The sequence below is a fragment of the Aquarana catesbeiana genome, linkage group LG08, assembly GCF_042186555.1.
Source record: "Aquarana catesbeiana isolate 2022-GZ linkage group LG08, ASM4218655v1, whole genome shotgun sequence".
Classification (NCBI taxonomy): domain Eukaryota; kingdom Metazoa; phylum Chordata; class Amphibia; order Anura; family Ranidae; genus Aquarana; species Aquarana catesbeiana.
This window is the reverse complement of record NC_133331.1, coordinates 134140433-134164695: the sequence shown is the minus strand read 5'-3', so window position 1 is coordinate 134164695 and position 24263 is coordinate 134140433. Positions and strand designations below refer to the sequence as shown.

General features: G+C 48.4%; 1 protein-coding gene across 5 annotated transcripts in view; it reads left to right on the top strand.

Annotated features, from left to right (window-relative positions):
• The window catches only part of PLCE1 (phospholipase C epsilon 1), a 945493-nt gene that overhangs the window by 766045 nt on the left and 155185 nt on the right, over nt 1–24263 (top strand). For all 5 annotated transcript variants that reach the window (XM_073596424.1, XM_073596420.1, XM_073596423.1 and 2 more), the window contains one exon: nt 14785–14909. In XM_073596424.1, coding sequence (XP_073452525.1) covers nt 14785–14909 — 125 coding nt within the window. The remainder of the gene's footprint in view (nt 1–14784; nt 14910–24263) is intronic.

The window sequence follows — 24263 nt, the reverse complement described above, 5'->3', positions numbered from 1 at the left end:
GCTTCAGCCAAACACTAACCATGAGTGAAAGAAATGTTTTTGTGTTATCATTCATATTCTCTGAAAAATGGCCAAAAAATCATAAATTCTGCCAGGGTATGTAAACTTATGAGATTGTTTTGGCCCTATCTAATTTGTGTTATTTTTGCATCTGATTGCAATTCATATTTCCTGACAGACTCCATGGCAGCCCACGTATGGGTTAATCCCGCCTCTCATACCTCATAGGACCCCACTCCCATAAATCTTTGCTTCTAGCCAGAGACCGTGTTCCTTTTTTGTCCTCCTCCTAGGACCAAGGTGTATCTTACCTTATGAAAGTTTCTGTGGTCCGGTCCTGGTTGCACGGTGGTTCTGATGGCGGTTCTGGAGTCCAGCAGTCCCAGCTATTAGCAGGGTGGATACGGGCAGCTTTTGCGATGCCATGAAGAGCTTCCTAGCCTTGCCATTGGCAGGCAAGCGGCAACTGGGCCAAACGTCCTTGTTATTAGCAGGAGGCCCCCCCTTATTAAAGCCCGGCCGTGCTGTGGATATTCGTTCCCGAATCAGGCTGGACCAGGATCGGGCGGTGGTATCGTATATTCCATTATTATTTTCATATGGCAGCTGTTTTTGTGTGTATTGTGGCGTTTTTCCTCTGTGTCTCTCTTCCTGGCCTCTATGGTGGCTGGAACGCATCTGCGTCCCAGTCCGCCGCGTCTTCCGGGTTCCCTGCGCATCTGCGAGCCTCGTCTGAAATCGAGGCTTGGTTCGCGCGTGCGCAGTTCCGGGAAAATGGCGGCGGCCGCGCATGCGCGCGAGCCCCGCTTGACGACGCTGGGGGCGCGGTGACGTCATCGGCGGCGCCAAGTTTAAATAGCTGTCAGAATACAGCTATTACTTGGGATGACTGCAGGTGAAAACGGCGGCTTCCCGGTGCAGTGTCTAATCTCTGGCAAGGTAGGAGGCTATGCTGCTGGCTGTCCAAGCCTCTCTCTCTCTCTGTTGTCCTGTGTTTGACTGGAGATTGTTCATTACAGATACCAGGTTTTCTGCTATGGACGTGTCTCCGCCCCCCAGTGGCCAACCCTTACGCTGCAGGTAGGAATTTTTTTCCTTCTGCTTGTCTTTTTTTGGGATTGTTTCTTCCAGATCCTGTTTATTTCCTTTTATTCTCCACAGCCCCTCTAGGTCTGAACATAGGCCCTCAGTACGTGAAGATACCGATCGTTCCAGATCGCATCATCAAAAACAATCTTCAAGTTCCAGGTGTTCTAGATCAGCTTCTAGGCGCCATAGTGAAGAGCCCAAGTCTACATCTGGGCGTCAATCCCACCGCCATTCTAGCCGCTCTGATAAAAGAGCTTGCTGGGGATGTAAAGCTCAGGCCCCAGAGGGTAAATCTCTCTGTGAGCTATGTTATTCCCGAGCTGCAAAAGAAAGGGGAGCTGGAGACCAGCAGGTAGAAGCTCTGGTCCGAAAAGTGGTTCAGGAATCCCTGATCAGAACGGATCCCAATCATTCAGCTATCTCTCCTTCTGCTCCAGTGCTAGCTCCTGGCGGGGTCGACCTTGGGGCTCCTGGTCCCTCTAGACGCAGTCCCTCCTTAAGTGGATCCTCGGAAAGCGAGGCTGAGCTGGATGATCCTGGCGCGGGTTTTGAGTTTTCCCTGGTGCCACGGTTGGTCAAGGCAGTTAAAGACGCATTGAGATGGGAAGAACCAGTAGAAGCACCCTCTAAACAGAGGAAATACTTCAAACATCTCAAGAAGGAGCGCCCAAATTTTCCCTTCCTGGGAGGGCTTGGCGAAATCATTTCAGATGAGTGGAGTAAAGTTGAGAGGAAGAACTCGCTAATCTCCAAAGTGGCTAAGATGTATCCGTTTAAGAGTGAAGAGGTAAAGCATCTGGAGTCGGCTCCGCTCATTGATGCTGCTTTGATGAGGTTGGTGAGGCATGTCACCCTTCCTCTAGAAGATACCGTTTCATTCAAGGATGGTCTGGAGAGGAAGATCGATACTGATCTTAAACGCATCTATATCACGGCGGGTATGGCTTGTAAACCAGCCTTAGCCCTCGCAGCTCTGTCAAAAGCTATGGAGTCCTGGTCGGATGATGTGGATGCGGCTTTAGCAAGTGTGTCTGAAGAATTGGTCAAGAGTTCACCAATCCATGAACTGAAACTGGCGTCAGTCTTCTTAGGGGAAGCATCCCTTGATATTATCCGCCTAGTGGCACGGGTCATGCTTTCCTCAGTCACAGCCAAGCGCGCCTTGTGGCTGCGCCCGTGGGTTGCGGATCCTGCCTCTAAACAGGCTCGGTGTAGAATTCCCTTTGGGGGTTCTTCCCTCTTTGGGAACAAACTTGATTCCGCCATTACCCGTGCTACAGGGGGTAAGTCAGGGTTCTTACCTCAGGATCGTCGCCTCTTAGGTCAGAGAAGACCTCAACCCAGGCAAGATCAAGAACGCGCTAGAGATGCCCGCCGCTATAGGCCGGGCCGCGATTTCAGGAAGAACTGGAAGAGAAATCAACCTTCTGGCCAGAAGTCCTCAAAGACAACCTCTTCTGGTGGACGGGAGGCTTCTAAGTCCTTTTGATATGAAGCCTGTCCAGGCGGAGCAAGTTGGGGCTCGGTTACTCCTTTTTCAGGACGTCTGGGCAGCTTCGATCAGGGACTACTGGACGGTCAAGACAGTCTCATCAGGCCATTCATGGGTGTTCTGCAATCCACCTTTACACCGGTTTGTTCCCACAGTCCTTCCTCACCTGGAAGAGAAGAAACAAATTCTTCTGTCGTACACGGATTCTCTGATAGCTCAAGGGGCTGCCATCCCGGTGCCCTCGGAAGAAAGATTTCAAGGGGTGTATTCCCCCCTTTTCATGGTCCTCAAAAAGAGTGGTTCCTGGAGGCCAGTCATCGACCTGACACACCTGAACTCCTTCATCAAGAAGGAAAAATTCAAGATGGAGACATTGCTAACAATTTGTCAGATAATACAACCAGGCAATTGGCTAGTCTCCATAGACCTGAAAGATGCCTACTTTCACGTACCGATTGCAAGAGACTTCCAGAAGTACCTACGTTTTGCAGTAGGTCAGAAACACCTCCAATTTACATGTCTCCCATTCGGGCTTACAACATCGTCTCGAGTGTTTTCGAAGCTCTTATTGGCTGTCATGGCATTGATCAGAGTCAAGGGTATCCGATTACACAACTACCTGGACGACCTACTCTTGCTTTCGCAGGACAGGGATCAACTATTGTCACACCGAGATCAGGTCATTTCTACCCTGACAGAGTTCGGTTGGCTGTTGAACAGGAAAAAAAGTCATCTAGATCCGACACAGTCTCTGGTATTCCTCGGAGCCCAGTTCAACACGATGAAGAGTACCATCTCTCTGCCTCTGGAGAAAATCCCTTTGATTCGGGACAGAATTCATCTGGCAATGTCATCACCCCTACTCAGAGCTTCTCAGTGTCTCAGGATAATCGGCACCATGGTGGCAACAGCCCCCATGGTGAAATGGGCTCAATGGAGGATGCGCCCCTTTCAGAAGGGTTTTCTCCAGCAGTGGGATCCGGGTTCTCGAGACCATCTTGTCCGGATAACCCCGTCCATGCGGGAGAGTCTCACCTGGTGGCTGCAGCGGAGAAATCTCCTCAAATGCCATTCCTTAGCACCCGTTTCCTGGATCACGGTGACAACGGATGCCAGCAGCAGAGGCTGGGGCGCTCTCTGTCAGACGGAGTTAGCCCAGGGCAAGTGGGATTTCCCATCCCGGGGTGTAGTTTCGAATGTCCTGGAGCTTCGAGCTGCCTTCTGTGCGCTACGAGCCTTTCTCCACTTAACATCAGGGGCCTCAGTCCTCCTGAGGCTAGACAACACGACAGTGGTGTCTTATATCAAGAGACAAGGGGGCACACGCAGTCTCTCCTTACTGAAGGAAGTGAGTCCAATCATGCCCTGGGCTCAGATGAACCTATCAAATCTGACGGCTGTCTATCTTCCAGGAGTTCAAAATGTCCAGGCAGACTTTCTCTCAAGGTTTGTCCTGGACAACGAGTGGTCTCTCCACACGGAAGTCTTCAGTTGGATCCTGTCTCTGGGAGTGACACCGGAAGTGGACCTGTTTGCGTCCCCTTGCAACCACAAAATAGAAAAATACTACACGAGATGTCGTTGTCCCCAGGCTTTCGGAGTGGATGCCCTGACGGACCACTGGAGATTCCACAGGGCTTATGCCTTCCCACCAGTTCCGGTCATTCTACGTTTCCCATCGAGGCTCAGGTGGGAAGAGGTCGAAAAAGTGGCAGTTGTTCCATATTGGCCCAACAGACCGTGGTTCCCCCTTTTACTACAACTCAGCTACCGGAATCCAATTCCTCTCCCATCCAGACCAGATCTCCTATTGCAAGGGACATCTCTTCACCCATCCCAGCTCCATCTGATGGCTTGGTTCTTGAGAGGGGAAGGTTGGAAGCCCTAGGATGTCCAAGTGCGGCTATTTCGACTCTACTGAATGCCAGAAGACCAGGTACCAATAGAGTTTACCAAAGAATTTGGTCGAAATTTGCAGATTATGTTTCCACCACTGACGGTTCCTGTACTGACCCAAGAATTCAGGATATTCTTGGTTTCTTACAAACAGGCCTGGATCTATCCTTATTAGTAAGTTCTCTACAGGTTCAGGTTTCTGCTATCTCTGCCTTCACAGGTATATCCTGGGCCAGACACCCTCTTACGAGGCAGTTCTTCAGGGGAGCAATAAGGATCAGACCTCAGAGAAAACCGAGATTTTCCAAGTGGGATCTTCCTCTTGTCCTGGATTTCTTTTCGGAAAAAGAAATACAACTTGTGGATCAGGCAACTATTAAAGATCTCTCTCTCAAAGCTGTATTCCTAGTGGCCATAACATCGGCCAAGAGGGTCTCCGAGATCAGTTCTCTAGGATGTAAAGAACCATTTCTCACCTTCTTCCCTGACCGGGTGGTCTTGATTCCTATGCTAGGATCAAATCCTAAGGTAACATCTGTATTCCATGACAATCAAGAGTAGGGATGAGCCGAACACCCCCCGGTTCGGTTCGCACCAGAACCTGCGAACGGACCGAAAATTTGCACGAACGTTAGAACCCCATTGACGTCTATGGGACTCGAACGTTCGAAATCAAAAGTGCTCATTTTAAAGGCTAATTTGCATGGTATTGTCCTAAAAAGGATTTGGGGACCCGGGTCCTACCCCAGGGGACATGTATCAATGCAAAAAAAACTTTTAAAAACGGCCGTTTTTTCGGGAGCAGTGATTTTAATGATGGTTAAAGTAAAAAAAAAAAAAGTGAAATATTCCTTTAAATATCGTATCTGGGGGGTGTCTATAGTATGCCTGTAAAGTGGCGCGTGTTTCCCGTGTTTAGAACAGTCCCTGCACCAAATGTCATTTTTAAAGGAAAAAATCTCATTTAAAACTGCTTGCGGGTTTAATGTAATGTCGGGTCCTGGCAATATGGATGAAAATCAGTGAGACAAACGGCATGGGTACCTTCCAGTCCATTACCAGGCCCTTTGGGTCTTGTATGGATATTAAGGGGAACCCCGCACCCAAATTAAAATAAGGAAAGGAGTGGGGCCACAAGGCTCTATATACTCTGAACAGCAGTATACAGGCGGTGCAAACAAGACAGGGACTGTAGGTTTGTTGTTAAGTAGAATCTGTTTGTCATTTTGAACGGGTACATTTTTAACGTGTTTAGCTCCAGCCAAAAAATCTTTTTTAAGCTTTTTGGAAAACATAGGGAAGGGTTATCACCCCTGTGACATTTGTTTTGCTGTCTTTCCTCCTCTTTAGAAGATTTCACCTCACTTTTTGTCCCAATGACAAATGTTTTTTGAAAATTTGGGTTTTTTTGTGGAACAAGGATTGGAAAGCATCAATGGAAAGGAGAAATGTTTTTCCCATATTAACTCTTACAGGAGAGAATTTCCCTTCCTAGGGGTAGATTTCATCTCACTTCCTGTTGTCTCCTTCCGTTTGCAAGTAGGAGTCGTTTGTAAGTTAGATGTTTGAAAGTAGGGGCCTGCCCTATATGCTCAGCATAAATTTGGCCCTTAGGTGTTGTTGTGGCCACAACAACGTAAGCCCTCACAGGGCCCTGCTGTGAAATATTAGATCAAGAATTGTAATTACATGCCCCTGTTGAACAGGGGCAGAAAAACTGGGCCTTTGGTGGTGGTGGTGGTGGTGGTGCTGGTGCCACAACACTGTAAGTCCTCACTCGCTCTTGGTGGGTGCAGAAATGGGCCCTGCTGTGAAATATTAGATCAAGAATTGTAACTACATGTCCCTGTTGAACAGGGGCAGAAAAATTGGGCCTTTGGTGGTGGTGGTGGTGGTGGTGCTGGTGCCACAACACTGCAACCCCTCACAGACACTCTAGTTGGAATGCCGGAACGAACCCTGCTGCAAAGTATTGCATCAAAAATTGTAATCACACGCCCCTGTTAAACAGGGGCTGAAAAATTGTGCCTTAGACATTGGTGGTGGCGCCCAGAACCAAAAATGTTCTTACAAGCTATCAGCGTGATGATTGAGGAGGAAGAGGATAATTACTCAGGGATAGTCACTCAGCATCAGCATAGGCAGTCTTTGAAGGGATCTGAGATTTTAAAAAAAATTATTCGGTTACATCAGCATCAGGTGCTTGGTAGCTGGTGGTGATCCAAGACTGATTCATTTTTATGAAGGTCAGTCGATCGACCGAGTCGGTGGACAGACGCACCCTGTGATCGGTTACAAAGCCTCCAGCAGCACTGAATGTGCGTTCCGAAAGAACGCTGGATGCAGGACAGGCCAGTAGCTCAATTGCATACTGTGCAAGCTCTGGCCAGTGATCCATCCTCAAGACCCAGTAACCCAGAGGATTTTCGGTGGGAAAGGTGTCCAAGTCTGATCTTGCCCCTAGGTATTCCTGCACCATGTAAAACAGACGCTGGCGATGGTTGCTGGAACCGATCATACCTTGGGGCTGCGGACCAAAAAATTGTCTGAACGCATCGGTCAGACGGCCACCTTCTCCACCGCTCCTTCTTTGACTGACCGAAGCCTCAGCAACACGTTGTCCAGAAACAGGAGTTTGTAACCTCCCAGTCTCTGGGAACGCGTTGCACAGACCTTTCTGCAAGGCCTCCCGAAGATGTTTCATCCTCTGCTCCCTCTGCGATGGCAAGATAAGGTCCGCAACCTTACCCTTGTAACATGGATCAAGGAGGGTTGCCAGCCAGTATTGGTCCTTCTCCTTGATACCACGAATACGAGGATCCTTACGCAGGCTTTGCAGGATCAGGGAGGCCATGCAGCGTAGGTTTGCTGAGGCATTCGGTCCGGAGTCCTCTGGGTCACTAAGGATGACATGGTCCGCAGCCACCTCCTCCCAGCCACGTACAAGTCCATGTGTTTCTTGGGACTGATCCCTTAAAGACTGCTGCTGATGCTGAGTGCCAGGCTCCACCTCCATACTGACACAATCTTCCTCCTCCTCCTCCTCGTCCTCTTCTTGTGTGATCGGCGGGCATGCAGAAACACTGTCTGGATAAAGGGGGCCTTGAGAGCTAAGGAAGTCCTCCTCTTCCTGCCTCTGTTCTGCCTCAAGTGCCCTGTCCATTATTCCACGCAGCGTGTGCTCCAACAGGTGGACAAGGGGGACAGTGTCACTGATGCATGCACTGTCACTGCTCACCATCCTCGTGGCCTCCTCAAATGGTGACAGGACAGTGCATGCATCCCTGATCATGGCCCACTGGCGTGGGGAAAAAAAAACAAGCTCCCCTGACCCTGTCCTGGTGCCATAGTCGCACAGGTACTCATTGATGGCCCTCTGCTGCGTGTGCAGCCGCTGCAGCATGGCCAACGTTGAGTTCCACCTGGTGGGCATGTCACAGATTAGGCGGTTCTTGGGCAGGTTAAACTCCTTTTGGAGGTCCGTCAGCCGAGCACTGGCATTATATGACCGGTGGAAATGCACACAGACTTTCCTGGCCTGCCTCAGGACATCCTGTAAGCCCGGGTACCTGCCCAAGAACCGCTGCACCACCAAGTTAAGGACGTGAGCCAAACAGGGCACATGGGTCATTTGTCCCTGTCGGAGGGCAGAGAGGAGGTTGGTGCCATTGTCGCAAACCACCATTCCTGCCTTAAGTTGGCGTGGCGTCAACCACCTCTGAACCTGCCCCTGCAGAGCTGACAGAACCTCTGCCCCAGTGTGGCTCCTGTCCCCCAAGCACACCAGCTCAAGCACCGCATGGCATCTTTTGGCCTGCGTACTTGCGTAGCCCCTTGAATGGCTACGGAGCACCGCTGGTTCCGAGGACAAAGCACAGGAAGAGGCCATGGAGGAAGAAGAAGAGGAGGGGGTGGAGGAGAGAGGTGTGTCACAATCATTAGCATTTTGGAGGCGTGGTGGCGGAACAACCTCCAACACTACTGCACCTTGTCCTGCATCCTTCCCAGCTGCCAGCAGAGTCACCCAATGCGCCGTGAAACTTAAGTAACGTCCCTGTCCATGCCTGCTGGACCATGAGTCAGCGGTAATATGCACCTTACCGCTGACCGCCCTGTCCAGCGAGGCATGGACATTGCCTTCCACATGCCGGTAGAGAGCCGGAATCGCCTTCCGTGAGAAAAAGTGGCGTTTAGGTACCTGCCACTGAGGAACCGCACATTCCACAAACTCACGGAAGGGGGCAGAGTCTACCAACTGAAAAGGCAGCAGTTGAAGTGCTAGCAATTTTGCCAAGCTAGCATTCAACCGCTGCGCATGTGGATGGCTGGGAGCAAACTTCTTTCGGCGGTGCAGCAGCTGGGGCAGGGAAATTTGCCTGGTACAATCTGACGTCGGTGTACCAAAAGCAGATTGCCCACAAGTACTTGGCTGTGACACACCTAATTCTACACCTTCATTCCTCTCAGTGCAGGTCTCAGAGAGGACTGAAGGTATAGTGGGGTTGGAGATCTCAGCTGATGAGGAGCAAGGAGAGGTCCTCTTTGTTCTTTGGTGTGGGTCTTTTAGATACGCTTGCCAACGAACTGCATGGCAGGTCAACATATGTCTGGTCAAGCATGTGGTACCCAAGCGGGAGATGTTTTGGCCACGCGAGATACGCTTGAGACACATGTTGCAAATAGCAGCGGTGTGATCTGATGCACTCGTCTCAAAAAAGGCCCACACCAAAGAACTTTTTGAATAACGCGCAGAGACTGCAGCGCCCTGCACATGTGGAGCTTTGGGGTGTGATGCAGTCAATGTGCTGCCCTTAGGCTGGCCCCTGGAGGGCATCCTGCCTCATTGGTGATGTGCCGCCTCCTCCTCCTCCTCTCTCCTATCAGGCACCCACGTTGAGTCAGTGACCTCATCATCCCCTCCCTCCTCATCACTGGAGCAAACCTGGCAGTATGCTGCAGCAGGGGGAGCATGACTGCCAGATTGCTGTCCTTCTTGGGCACCCCCTCTGTCTGCGCTCATGTTACTGCCTTCATCGAGCTCAGTATCATCATCAGAGCCTTCCAAACGCTGGGCATCCTCCTGGAGCATGTGCCCAACACTGTGGTCAAACAGTTCGAGGGACTCCTCAGGAGGACATGGTGGGGCTAGGGAAGGAGTCACTGATGACATTGAGCCGAGGGAAGAGGCCGCTGCTTTGCCAGACAAATTACCCTGGGCATGGGTGAGAGAGGATGAGGAGGATGAGGACGGCTTGGTCATCCACTCGACCAAGTCTTCCGCATGTTGTGGCTCAACACGGCCAGCTGCCGAAAAAAAGCCCAAGCGTGTCCCACGGCCACATGCTGATGAGGATGCACCGTCTCCATGACCAGCACTAGACACAGAGCCTGCTTGCGCTCTCTTATTGGCTTGTGACTGTCTGCCTCTCCTTCTAGGCCTTCCAGACATACTAATGGCCTGTAGCTGCACTAAGCTGGGATATGTATATATATATATATATATTTATATATATATATATGTACTGATACTGCAGCTAGCAAAATCAACTGCCTGCCTGTAGTATGAGAACACCACCAACCTTCTACAGGTAGCTTTAGCTGAACACTGTGAGGTGGACGCACCCCACTAACTTGTAGGTTTAGCTGAACACTGTGAGCAGGACGCACCCCACTAACTTGTAGGTTTAGCTGAACACTGTGAGGTGGACGCACCACACTAACTTGTAGGTTTAGCTGAACACTGTGAGGTGGACGCACCACACTAACTTGTAGGTTTAGCTGAACACTGTGAGCAGGACGCACCCCACTAACTTGTAGGTTTAGCTGAACACTTTGAGCAGGACGCACCCCACTAACTTGTAGGTTTAGCTGAACACTGTGAGCAGGACGCACTGCACTAACTGTAAATAGTCTAGCTGCCTGACTGTGGTACTAATAGGATCAAAAGAACACCATTAATTTTCTTCAGGTAGCTGTATATACTGTAACAAGACAAGCCTGCCTGTCAGTAAGAAGATAACAGGAACGGATCTAGCTGAACACTGTGAGGTGGACGCACCACACTAACTTGTAGGTTTAGCTGAACACTGTGAGCAGGACGCACCCCACTAACTTGTAGGTTTAGCTGAACACTTTGAGCAGGACGCACCCCACTAACTTGTAGGTTTAGCTGAACACTGTGAGCAGGATGCACTGCACTAACTGTAAATAGTCTAGCTGCCTGACTGTGGTACTAATAGGATCAAAAGAACACCATTAATTTTCTTCAGGTAGCTGTATATACTGTAACAAGACAAGCCTGCCTGTCAGTAAGAAGATAACAGGAACGGATCTAGCTGAACACTGTGAGCAGGACGCACTGCACTAACTTGTAGGTTTAGCTGAACACTGTGAGGTGGACGCACCGCACTAACTTGAAGGTTTAGCTGAACACTGAGCAGGACGCACCCCACTAACTTTTGTAGGTTTAGCTGAACACTGTGAGCAGGACGCACTGCACTAACTGTAAATAGTCTAGCTGCCTGACTGTGGTACTAATAGGATCAAAAGAACACCAGTAATTTTCTTCAGGTAGCTGTATATACTGTAACAAGACAAGCCTGCCTGTCAGTAAGAAGATAACAGGAACAGATCTAGCTGAACACTGAGGTGGACGCACCACACTAACTTGTAGGTTTAGCTGAACACTCTGAGCAGGACGCACTGCACTAACTGTAAATAGTCTAGCTGCCTGACTGTGGTACTAATAGGATCAAAGGAACACCAGTAATTTTCTTCAGGTAGCTGTAAATACTGTAACAAGACAAGCCTGCCTGTCAGTAGGAAGATAACAAGAACGGATCTAGCTAAACTGAATACAGTGTATATATATATATATATATGCAACACCTGGGATGCATATATATACACAATACACTGTAAGTGCAGCTAACTGACTGACTGTTCTGCCTAATCTATCTAACTCAAATCAAATGTCACTGTCTGTCTCTCTCTCAATGAACGCCGGAACACACACTACACAGGGCCGCCGTGCAGGCGGCCTTATATAGTGTGGGGCGTGTACTAAATCCCCTGAGCCATAATTGGCCAAAGCCTCCTTGGCTTTGGCCAATTACGGCTCTCTGTTCAGGCGGCGCTGTGATTGGCCAAGCATGCGGGTCATAGTGCATGCTTGGCCAATCATCAGCCAGCAATGCACTGCGATGCCGCAGTGAATTATGGGCCGTGACGCGCCACACGAATTTGGCACGAACGGCCCATATCGTTCGCAATTCGGCGAACGATCGAACAGCCGATGTTCGAGTCGAACATGGGTTCGACTCGAACACGAAGCTCATCCCTAATCAAGAGATTGTTCTTCCAATTTTTCGGGCAACTGAGGACTCTAGTGTTCATCCTTTGGATGTGGGAGAAGTTTTAAGGCAGTACCTTCAAGCCACTGCCTCTTTTCGAAAATCCGATCATTTGTTCGTTTATTTCAAAGGAAAGAACAAGGGTTTGCGTGCTTCCTCCAGAATCATTGCAGCTTGGATCGTTCAGGCTATACAAGGGGCTTATACAGCTAAGGGTTTGGCTACCCCAGAAGCGGTGACCGCTCATTCTACCAGGAGCGTTTCTACGTCATGGTCAGCTTCCCGTCATGTATCCCCGGAAGTAATCTGCAAGGCGGCCTCTTGGTCGTCGATCAACACATTTATGACGCACTATTGCGTAGAGCCGGCTTCTTTGTCTTCGGTTAATTTTGGTTTGCATGTCTTGTCTGTTGACGGTGCCAAATAAACCTTTTTTCTTTGAACCAGCAATTTCCCACCCGGGAGTGTATGGCTAGTCATTTCCCATACGTAGGCTGCCATGGAGTCTGTCAGGAAAACTGAAAATTTATATCAAATACTTACCGTAATTTTCCTTTCCTGATGGACTCCATGGCAGCAGGAGTTCCCTCCCATTTGCTGGAGTAGGCTAAGTTACGGAACATGGTCTCTTGCTAGAAGCAAAGATTTATGGGAGTGGGGTCCTATGAGGTATGAGAGGCGGGATTAACCCATACGTGGGCTGCCATGGAGTCCATCAGGAAAAGAAAATTACGGTAAGTATTTGATATAAATTTTCCGTTATGGTGTAAAAACAGGTTGCATTTGCCTGCTGGCTCTATGGCATTAGCTATTGACATTGCAATTGCTCTTTCTATTGCATAGACTTAATCCTTTGGCTTTCTTGTGTTCCTAGCTGGCAGTGGTTTGTTGACCACTTTAGTAATAAGCATAGACATTGGAGAAGTATACTAAAAGTAATCATGCGTTTTAAAGGAAATAAGCTGTACATTTTAAGTTAATGGAATATTTACTTGAAAGTCATTTTTGATTTAAAGTGGTTGTAAAAGCAGAAGGTTTTTTATCTTAATGCATTAAGATAAAAAACCTTCTGTGTGCAGCAGCCTCCCTAATACTTACCTGAGCCCCATCTCGATCCAGCGATGTGCACGAGTGCCTCGGACTCTTCCTCCTGATTGGCTAAGACACAGCAAGGGGCGCCATTGGCTCCCGCTGCTGTCAATCAAAGTCAGTTAGCCAATGAGAAAAGAGAGGGGGCGGGGCCGTACCACGGCTCTGGTCTGAATGGACACACAGAGCTGCGGCTCGTCTTGGATGCCCACATAGCAAGCTGCTTGGAAGGGAAGGGCCAGGTGCGCTGACAAGGGACCTGAGAAGAGGAGAATTTAGGCTGTCCTGTGCAAAAACACTGCACAGAGCAGGTAAGTATAACATGTTTGTTATTTTTAAAGAAAAAAAAATATGAAACTTTAGTATCACTTTAAATTTTCACATTTATGTTATGCCCTTGCTGTTTCATATTTTAAAAACTTAATTTCAGATTTAGATTTTAAAAAGTTCCTTTTGATTTTCATGTGTATATCAGGAAATTATTTAGATCCCTCCTCATGACTGCATTGAATAAGAAAAGAATGAAGCACATTTGTGGTGCAGCACTACAAAGCTGAAAAAATATGGATGCCCTATGTACATAAATATATAAGGTTATTTACATTGAGCTGGTTTAACAAAACTGTTAAAAGGTCATATAGGTCATAGTTTCTCTTTACAAAAGTTTGTGAAGTTTTGAAATCGATTTGTCCACAGAAAATCACTGGTACTAACCGGCACAGTAATATTTTTCAGCCCTGTGTGCCTTTGTGCAGTGCAGAACTATTGCTTTGGACAACATATCTCATATATTCAAAAATAGGTCTGTGATATCTTAAAGACATCAGGTGTCTACTTGATCTTCCCAGTTTAGTGAACTTTGACTGATAATTTAACTATGGTACAATTTTTTCTGTGACTAAAGCCCAGTACATACGTACCGAAATTTGGCTGGTTCAGGAGGAAGCAGCCGAATTTTGGTAAGTGTGTACTGCTGTCTGTTCCATAGAAGCCAGTTTAATGACCAACTTCTGTCAGTCATGCTGGAAAACCAGCATGTGATCATCATGGCTGTCAGAATACAATAGAACAGCGATCCCTGCATCTATATAGTTTGTGTTAATGTCGGGATCTGTCAGTTGTTTGGTTGAACGGAAAAAAAAAACTGTGTGTATACCCAGCTTTGTACTATACTTGTGCAAACCTAGGATAATTGGAGTGGGCTAGCTCCAGCTAACCTCATCAATGTCTGCTGTGCTGTTGAGTGGCTTTCATTATATTTGCATGTGTGCTGCTTTCATACAACTATCCAGTTTTCACGTGCATGCTATATTTGGCACCTTTCAGGCTGTATACTGCCGAAAATAAAAATTGTCAAGCACCCAGGTTTGTTTAGGCTGGGTTTACACTGTTGCGAATTGGATGAGGGTTATAGAGCCGGTTCACATATCTTCGCTGTGGCTCCGGCGTGAATTTGCACAGAAGCCCTGTGTTTCTTTTGGTCCGTTTCAGGTCCGAATTCAGACAAAAATTCAGGCTGAAATTGGACCTGAAATGGTGAACTGGGATGCACCAGACCCCTGCTGTGAGCCCAGCCTTATGGTCAGGTTTAATATCATAACAAAGAATTAAATCATTTCTGCATATGCCCCAAATTTAATCTCTGACCATCATTAGTCTTAATTCGGTTCTCTAATATACAAGGGAAAATATATTTTATATTACATTTGTGACTTTTATATGACCAGTGCTCCAAAAAAAAAAAAAAATTGTGACAGTGTCTGGACATTTTGTTTTTAAACCTAGATGACTAATTATACTGTATGAGCTGTGTTTTGATCAGTCAAGAGAATTGCTGTTCTTATCTTCTCATTCATATAATTACAGATAATATTCTGGATGATCGTCCTGAAAGCAAACCATGCGGTGACAAACTACAGTTTGAGTATAATGAGGAGGTATCCAAGCGGATCAAGAAGACTGATGGCAACAGTGTTATAAACAAAGGAAAGGTAGTTATTTGTTAGATTAATAAATAACCGTTATATGCTTAATTTTAGTTTTTGAAGGAACAAATTCTCTCCAGCCCTCTAAACCAGTTCTGTTATTAAAGTGATTGTAAAGTTAATTTTTTAAAATAACAAACATGTCACATTTAACTGCTCTTTGTAATGGTACTGCACAGAGCAGCCCTGATTCTTTTCATCTGGGGTCCCCTACCAATGCTTTGGTTTCTTCTCTTCTCCGTGAGCCACCACAGAAAGCTGCTTCTTATGGTGGCACACATGCGGGCTCTATCCCAAACCACGCTTTATAGGTCTATAGACACACAGAGTGCAGCTTGGCCCAGCTCCCTCAACACTGGATTTGATTGACAGCAGCAGGAGGCAATTAGTCCAGTGAGGAGGAAGAGAGCACATCAATAGATCAGGCTAAGGGAAGGATTTAGGGGGGCTGACAATAGAAGGTTTTTTTACCTTGAAGCTTAAAATGCTTTAAGGCAAATTTAATTTCTAAACATAGAGCTGGCAGAGGAAATCATCTACTACACACTTGCTATGTGGCTTTGACAGATGCATCATCTCTCACATAACAGAGGACATTAATAGCAGAATACTTTCTCTGCCGGCTCTGTGTTTATAAGTGACAGCAGCAATTGGCGAGCTGTCACAGTATGTGCAGGTTCTGCTGATGGAGGCCTGAAGGGGGCTGTATCTTTTATTTGCATTTGGCCTGCAGGCAACATCACAGAGGTGGACAGAGCATATTACAGAAATATTTTGTTCCTTCTCTGCGTTAACTGTGTTTTAAATTCCCTGTTTCGTATTGCTTCAATCAGTATGTCATACTGTACATTCCCCAACACCTCAATTTGTATACCATACTGCAGGTCCTTTTCCGCAATGCCTCCTTTCATATTCTCCCTATTCCACACCGCCTTACTACATGTGCCTATCTGTACGTTCCTTATTCTACAGCACCTCATTCTATATGCCATGCTGTACATTCCCTATTCAACATTGCCTCATTCTGTACACCATACTGTACATTTCCTATTCCGCACTGCCTAATTTTGTACGTCATATTGTGAATTCCTTGTATACAATGCTGTACATTCCACACCACCTAATTTTGTATACTACACTGCAGAGGTGGGGGACTCGAGTCACATGACTTGACTCGAGTCAGACTCGAGTCACCTGTTTGAGGACTTGCGACTTGCTTGACAAAATTAAATAAATGACTCGACTTGACTTTGACTTGTCACTAATGACTTGCGACTTGACTTTGACTTGGGCTATTTGACTTGCAATGAATTGGCACCACCAGTTCTGTGTCTTGGCCTAGGCAAAAGCAGCCCCCCCACACACACACACACACACACACACACACACACAAAAGAAAGCTCCCCCGCGTCCCAGGTTCGGGGTAGATCAGTATTTTGACTTAATTTGTGACTTGACCAAAATAAATGACTTGACTTGACTTGCTTGACTTCTAGCAGGGACTCGACTTGACTTGCTTGCTTTTCGCCACAGTAACTTGGGACATGCTTGTGACTTGAAGGTTAAGACTTGAGACTTGCTTGTGACTTGCACATGTGTGACTTACTCCCATCACTGCTATACTGTACATTCCTTATTCAGCTCTGTCTTACTCAGTATGTTGTGCTGTACATTCAGTGTTTCAAACTGTCAAATTCTATATGCTGTAGTGTATATTTAATATCCCTTGATGACCCATTCTGTACACTGGGCTGTACATTTCATATTTCTGTGCACTGTGTAGTACAATTTATATTCCATTTCTAGAAAATTAAGGTTAAAAGTTAACCCAATTGTCTGCCAAGATACATTTATGAACATCCTAGTATTCAAGGGGCTAAAGCAAGCTTGCGGCTGTTACTGCAGCTGTGAACTTGGTATGGATTTTTAGAGCTGGTGATGGACTTTCAGGTAAAGGAGATCCAATCACTTTTATGGGACTCTGAAAGTGCTTCCCTGTACACCTGTTCCCCAATTCCACAACTAATTAACCCGGAAGCGACATGTATTACGTCTACTGTAGCCAGCATAGCAGCTAATCACGCTTGATATGTGCTTAATTAGCTGCAGTGAAGAGCAGAAGGGACATCTAATAGACTCCTGATGTCTCCATAAAGACTTGCCACCTGCCCAATCTATCACATAGGGGTCTTGTTAGCAAACTTATGACAGCAATTAAGGTAATGGAAGAAATAGAATAAAAAAAAGTGTTAAAAAGTAAATTATAAAAAAAAGTAAAAAATTTTAAAAAAAGTTTAAAGCACCCCAGTACACACTCCAACTTAATATTTATTGCATTTAAACATAAATTGCGCTACACGTGTGAGGTATTGCCAAAAATGGTGGTTCACACTGGTACGACAAACGCTCCGACATTGGGAGCTCATGTCGCATAACATGTGAAAATCAATGTTTCCCTATGAGAGCCATCTTAACTGGAGCGACACAAGTCGTTCCGACTTTGAAAAAGGTTCCTGCACTACTTTGGTCCGATTTTGGTCCTACTTCAGCCCATTAAGACTGGGTTCACACTGGTCCGACAAACGCTCCGACATTGGGAGCTCATGTCGCATGACGTGTGAAATTCAATGTTTGCCTATGGGAGCCATCCTAACTGGTCCGACACAAGTCGTCCTGACTTTAGAAATGCTCCCTGTACTACTTTGGTCCAACTTTGATCCTGCTTCAGCCCATTGACTATCATTGAAGTCGGATCAAAGTCAGATTGCCGTCTTGCATGATCTGACTTCGGCATGCGACTTGTGCTCACATGATCTTGAGGGGGAACTCCACGCCAAATTTTAAATAAAAAACCGGCATGGGTTCCCCCTCCAAGAGCATACCAGGCCCTTGGGTCTGGTATGGATGTTAAGGGGATCCCCTCTACGCTGAAAAAACGTTGTGGGGGTCCCCCCCAAATCCATACCAGACCCTTATCCGAGCACGCAGCCCGGCTGGTCAGGAAAGGGGGTGGGGACAAGCGAGCGCCCCCCTCCCGAACCGTACCAGGCCGCATGCCCTCAACATGGGGGGGTGGGTGCTTTGGGGGAGGGGGGCGCCCTGTGGGTCCCCCCACCCCAAAGCACCTTGTCCCCATGTTGATGAGGACAAGGGCCTCTTCCCGACAACCCTGGCCGTTGGTTGTCGGGGTCTGCGGGTGGGGGGCTTATCGGAATCCGGGAGCCCCTTTAATAAGGGGGCCCCCAGATCCCGGCCCCCCACCCTACGTGAATGAGTATGGGATATATCGTACCCCTACCCATTAACCTAGGGAAAAAAAGTATCAATAAAAAAAACACGACAGGTTTTTAAAGTAATTAGGCAGCTCAGGGGGCCTTCTTCCGACTTCGGGGGTCTCTTTCTTCTTCTCCGCGGTCTTTTCCTTCTTCTCCGCGCTCTCCAGCTTCTCCGTGCTCTCCGGTTCTTCTCCCGCTCTCCAGTATCTTCTGTCGGGATCCTCCGCTATCTTCTGCTCTTTTGCCGGCTCTTTTGCTAGCGGTGGCCTGGTCTTCTCCGCCGTCTTCATTCCTCTTCTCTTCTTCCAATGATGACACGACGCTCTCTCCCACTATAATGCCGTCTGAGCGGTCCGCAGCGACTTCTCTAGGGATGGGGCGTGGTCACTGGGTGATGTCACCCGGTGCCCCCGCTCCTTATTATGTCACAGTCCCAGGGCATGATGGGACTATGACGTAATAAGGGGCGGGGTCACCTGGTGACATCACCCAGTGACCACGCCCCATCCCTATATAAGTCGCTGCGGACCGCTCACACTTTCCCTATGGGAGCTGTCTTAACTGGTCCAACACAAGTCAGTCCGACTTTGAAAATGCTCCCTGTACTACTTTGGTCCGACTTTGATCCTACTACAGCCCATTGACTATCACTGAAGTAGGATCAAAGTCGGATCCTTGTCCTAACCATCCGACTTTGGCATCCGACATTGTGTTATTTCCTGCCCCCTACTGTAGCCCCTCCCATTGTGTGTTAGTTTTGATTGGTCAAAGGAAAAGTGTACTATCTGAAAAGTCAGATCAAAGTAGTATCCTGTTCATGAAAGTCAGATGGATGTAGGACCAATGTAGGACTGATGTCGCAGAGCAAAGTAGGATGAAAGTCGTACTACTGTTGTGTAGTATAGTGTGAACCCAGCCTGAGGCTGGGTTCACACTGGTCCGACAAACGCTCCGACATTGGGAGCTCATGTCGCATGACGTGTGAAAATCAATGTTTCCCTAAGGCTGGGTTCACACTGGTCCGACAAACGCTCCGACATTGGGAGCTAATGTCGCATGACGTGTGAAATTCAATGTTTCCCTATGGGAGCCGTCCCAACTGGTCCGACACAAGTCGTTCCGACTTTAGAAATGCTCCCTGTACTACTTTGGTCCGACTTTGATCCTACTTCAGCCCATTGACTATCATTGAATTAGGATCAAAGTCGGATCCTTGTCCTACCCATCCGACTTTGGCATCCGACATTGTGTTATTTCCTGCCCCCTGATGTAGCCCCTCCCATTGTGTCTTAGTTTTGATTGGTCAAAGGACAAGTGTACTATCTGAAAAGTCGGATCAAAGTAGTATCCTGTTCATGAAAGTCAGATGGATGTAGGACCAATGTAGGACTGATGTCGCAGAGCAAAGTAGGATGAAAGTCGTACTACTGTCGTGTAGTATAGTGTGAACCCAGCCTAATGGAGCCGTCTTAACTGGTCCGACACAAGTCGGTCCGACTTTGAAAATGCTCCCTGTACTACTTTGGTCCGACTTTGATCCTACTTCAGCTCATTGACTATCATTGAAGTAGGATCAAAGTCAGATCCTTGTCCTAACCATCCGACTTTGGCAATCGACCTTTGTGTTATTTCCTGCCCCCTGCTGTAGCCCCTCCCATTGTGTGTTAGTTTTGATTGGTCAAAGGACAAGTGTACTATCTGAAAAGTCGGATCAAAGTAGTATCCTGTTCATGAAAGTCGGATGGATGTAGGACCAATGTAGGACTGATGTTGCAGAGCAAAGTAGGATGAAAGTCGTACTATTGTTGTGTAGTATAGTGTGAACCGAGCCTTAAGGCCGGGTTCACACTAGTGTGACAAACGCTCCGACATTGGGAGCTTATGTCGCATGACCTGTGAAAATCAATGTTTCCCTATGGGAGCCGTCCTAACTGGTCTGACACAAGTCGTTCCGACTTTAGAAATGCTCCCTGTACTACATTGGTCCGACTTTGATCCTACTTCAGCCCATTGACTATCATTGAAGTCGGATCAAAGTCGGATCGCCGTCTCGCATGATCCGACTTCGGCATGCGACTTGTGCTCAGATGATCTTGAGGGGGAACTCCGCGCCAAATTTTAAATAAAAAACCGGCATGGGTTCCCCCTCCAAGAGCATACCAGGCCCTTGGGTCTGGTATGGATCTTAAGGGGAACCCCCTACGCTGAAAAAATGGCGTGGGGGTTCCCCCCAAATCCATACCAGACCCTTATCCGAGCACGCAGCCTGGCCGGTCAGGAATGGGGGTGGGGACGAGCGAGTGGCCCCCCCCTCCTGAACCGTACCAGGCCGCATGCATTCAACATGGGGGGTGGGTGCTTTGGGGCAGGGGGGCGCCCTGCGGCCCCCCCACCCCAAAGCACCTTGTCCTCATGTTGATGAGGACAAGGGCCTCTTCCCGACAACCCTGGCCGTCGGTTGTCCGGGTCTGCGGGCGGGGGGGCTTATCGGAATCTGGGAGGCCCCTTTAATAAGGGGGCCCCCAGATCCCGGCCCTCACCCTTTGTAAATGAGTATGGGGTACATCGTACCCCTACCCATTCACCTAGGGAAAAAAGCGTCAATGAAAAAACACAATACACAGGTTTTTAAAGTAATTTATTAGGCAGCTCCGGAGTCTTCTTCCAACTTCGGGGGTCTTCTTCCGACTTCGGGGGTCTCTCCCGCATCTCCTCCCGGTGTCCTGATCTTCTGCCGGCTCCTCCACTATCTTCTGCGGCTCTTTTGCTAGCGGTGGCCCGGACTTCTGCCTTCTTGTCTTCTTCCCTCTTCTCTTCCAGAGATGTTGACACGACGCTCTCTCCAGCTGGAATGCTCTCTGAGCGCTCCACAATGGACTTATATAGGCGGTGACCCCGCCCCCTTATGAGGTCACAGTTCCGGGGCATGCTGGGACTGTGCTGTCATAAGGGGGCGTGGTCAACATCACCTGATGACCACGCCCCCTTATGACGACACAGTCCCAGCATGCCCTGGGACTTGATGTCATAGGGGGGCGGGGTCACCGCCTATATAAGCGCACAGACAGCATTACAGCCGGAGAGAGCGTCGTGTCAACATCCCTGGAAGAGAAGAGGGAAGAATCCAGATGTCCGGGCCACCGCTAGCAAAAGAGCGGCAGAAGATAGCAGAGGAGCCAGCAGAAGATCCAGACACCGGAGAAGATGCCGGAGAGACCCCTGGGGTCGGAAGACCCCCGGAGCAGCCTAATAAATTACTTTAAAAACCCGTGTACTGTGTTTTTTTATTGACACTTTTTTCCCTAGGTGAATGGGTAGGGGTACGATGTACCCCATACTCATTCACATAGGGTGGGGGGCCGGGATCTGGGGGCCACCTTATTAAAGGGGGCTCCCGGATTCCGATAAGCCCCTCGCCTGCAGACCCCGACAACCAACGGCCAGGGTTGTTGGGAAGAGGCCCTTGTCCTCATCAACATGGGGACAAGGTGCTTTGGGGTGGGGGGGCCCGCAGGGCGCCCCCCTGTCCCAAAGCACCCACCCCCCCATGTTGAGGGCATGGTACGGTTCAGGAGGGGGGGCGCTCGCTCGTCCCCACCCCATTCCTGACCGGCCGGCTGCTTGGATAGGGGTCTGGTATGGATTTGGTATGGATTTGGGGGGGACCCCCCATGCCGTTTTTTCAGCGTAGGGGGTTCCCCTTAAGGTCCATACCAGACCCAAGGGCCTGGTATGCTCTTGGAGGGGGAACCCATACTGTTTTTTTATTTAAAATTTGGCGCGGAGTTGTGGCATCATACCCCTACCCATTCACCTAGGAAAAAGTGTCAATAAAAAAAACAAACTAGACAGGTTTTTAAAGTAATTTATTAGGCAGCTTCTTCTTCCCTGCGCTCTCCAGCCCGGGGCATGATGGGACTGTAACGTCATAAGAATCGGGGTCACCGGGTGACATCACGAGGTGACCACGCCCCATCCCTATAACAGCGGAAGAGAGCCAGTCGTGTCAACATCGGAAGAAGAGAAGGGGGAAGAAGATGGCAGAGAAGACCAGGCCACCGCTAGCAAAAGAGCAGGCAAAAGAGCAGAAGATAGCGGAGGAGCCCAGCAGAAGATACCGGACAGCAGGAGAAGAACTGGAGAGCGCGGAGAAGAAGGAAGAGAACCCGGAGAAGGAAGAGACCCCCGAAGTCGGAAGAAGACCCCCGGAGTTGCCTAATAAATTGCCTAATAAATTACTTTAAAAGCCTGTCTAGTGTGTTTTTTGATTGACACTTTTTTTCCTAGGTGAATGGGTAGGGGTACAATGTACCCCATACTCATTCACATAGGGTGGGGGGCCAGGATCTTATTAAAGGGGGCTCCCAGATTCCGATAAGCCCCCCGCCTGCAGACCCCGACAAAGCACAGCCAGGGTTGTCGGGAAGAGGCCCTTGTCCTCATCAACATGGGGACAAGGTACTTTGGGGTGGCCCCAAAGCACCCACCCCACCATGTTGAGGGTATGCGGCCTGGTACGGCTCAGGATGGGGGGGGGGCTCGCTCGTCTCCACCCCTTTTCCTGATCGGCTGGGCTGCGTGCTCGGATAAGGGTCTGGTATGAATTTTGGGGGGACCCCCACGCAGTTTTTTCGGGGTAGAAGGTGCCCCTTAAAATCTATACCAGACCAAAGGGCCTGGTATGCTCTTGGAGGGGGAACCCATGCCGTTTTTTTATTTAAAATTTGGCATGGAGTTCCCCCTCAAGATTCATACCAAACACAGTGCCTGGTATTGGCGGGGATACATTGAAGGTCGGACGTATGTCGGCTTCAAGTCGCAGGGCAAAGTCGGATCCAAAGTAGGACGGCTGTCATGTCGCACCAGTGTGAACACGGCCTAATGCTAAACTGATAACCTGTAAATTCTTTTCGAGTCGCCTATGGAAAATTGTGGGTACCAGTGTTTTGTGATTTCATAGGCATGCACAGTTTTAAGGCCTTTCATTTTGGTATCTACTTACTTGGCATAAGCCCATCTTTTGTATTTTACCAAATAAATAAAAAATGCATTTGATAAACTGCTGCACAAATATCATGTGTACAACATGCCTTTATACCAATAAAGGCATATATAAATGCAAACATGTGCTGTGATTGATTGATGTGCTGGGATTAATTAAAAACGATATTAAGCTGTATAGTCCAAAAAGTGACGAACTTCTCAGAAGAACAATGTTTCTGTTCATCAAACAAAGTAAGTAAAACAGCACCACTTACCAGATGTGATGGATCTCAAATTATAGAGATCGAATAGGCACACACAGGAAGGATCACTTGGCCACAAAAGATGAATCCACAGGCTCTTCCAATAGTCGGATCCCTCCTCCTGTAGCGGCTTTCCTTTGCTGCGATATTCCTCACAGAGCCTTTAGCAAGATAAACTCCACTGTGGGATGTGTTATGAAATGGAAAAATACTGTAGACATTTTTTGCTTGTTCCTCCGGTCTTCCTCCATCTTCTTCCACATCTTCCTCCTCCGGGCTTCTTCTTTTCCTGCTGCTTCTTCCGCTCTTCTTCTTTCTCCTGTCTTCTTTGTCTGGTGTTCTCCTTCCTCTGCCGCCGCCGACCCTCCTCCGATGCTGAGTCTCGCTCCCGCCGACGACCCTTCTCTGATGCTGCGTCCCGCTCCCGCCGACGACCCTCTGATGCTGCGTCCCACTGATCTGTCCGCGCCAATGTCAAGCATGTCCTAGATAACGATGGGGGCATGGCCATTGTATGACGTCATCCGGAGATCCCACCCCCTTGTGATGGCACAAACACATGATGCCCTGGGCGGTGACGTCACAAGGGGTGGGGTCTCCACATGATGTCATATGATGGCCACGCCCCCATCATTGTCTAAGACATGCTTGACATTGGCGCAAGCAGATCAGCGGGACTCAGCATCGGAGGAGGGTCGTCGGTGGCAGAGGAAGGAGAACACCGGACAAAGAAGACAGGAGAAAGAAGAAGAACGGAAGAAGAATCAGTGGGAGAAGGAGAAGCCTGGAGGAGGAAGATGCGGGAGAAGATGGAGGAATACCGGAGGCAGAAGTGGGAA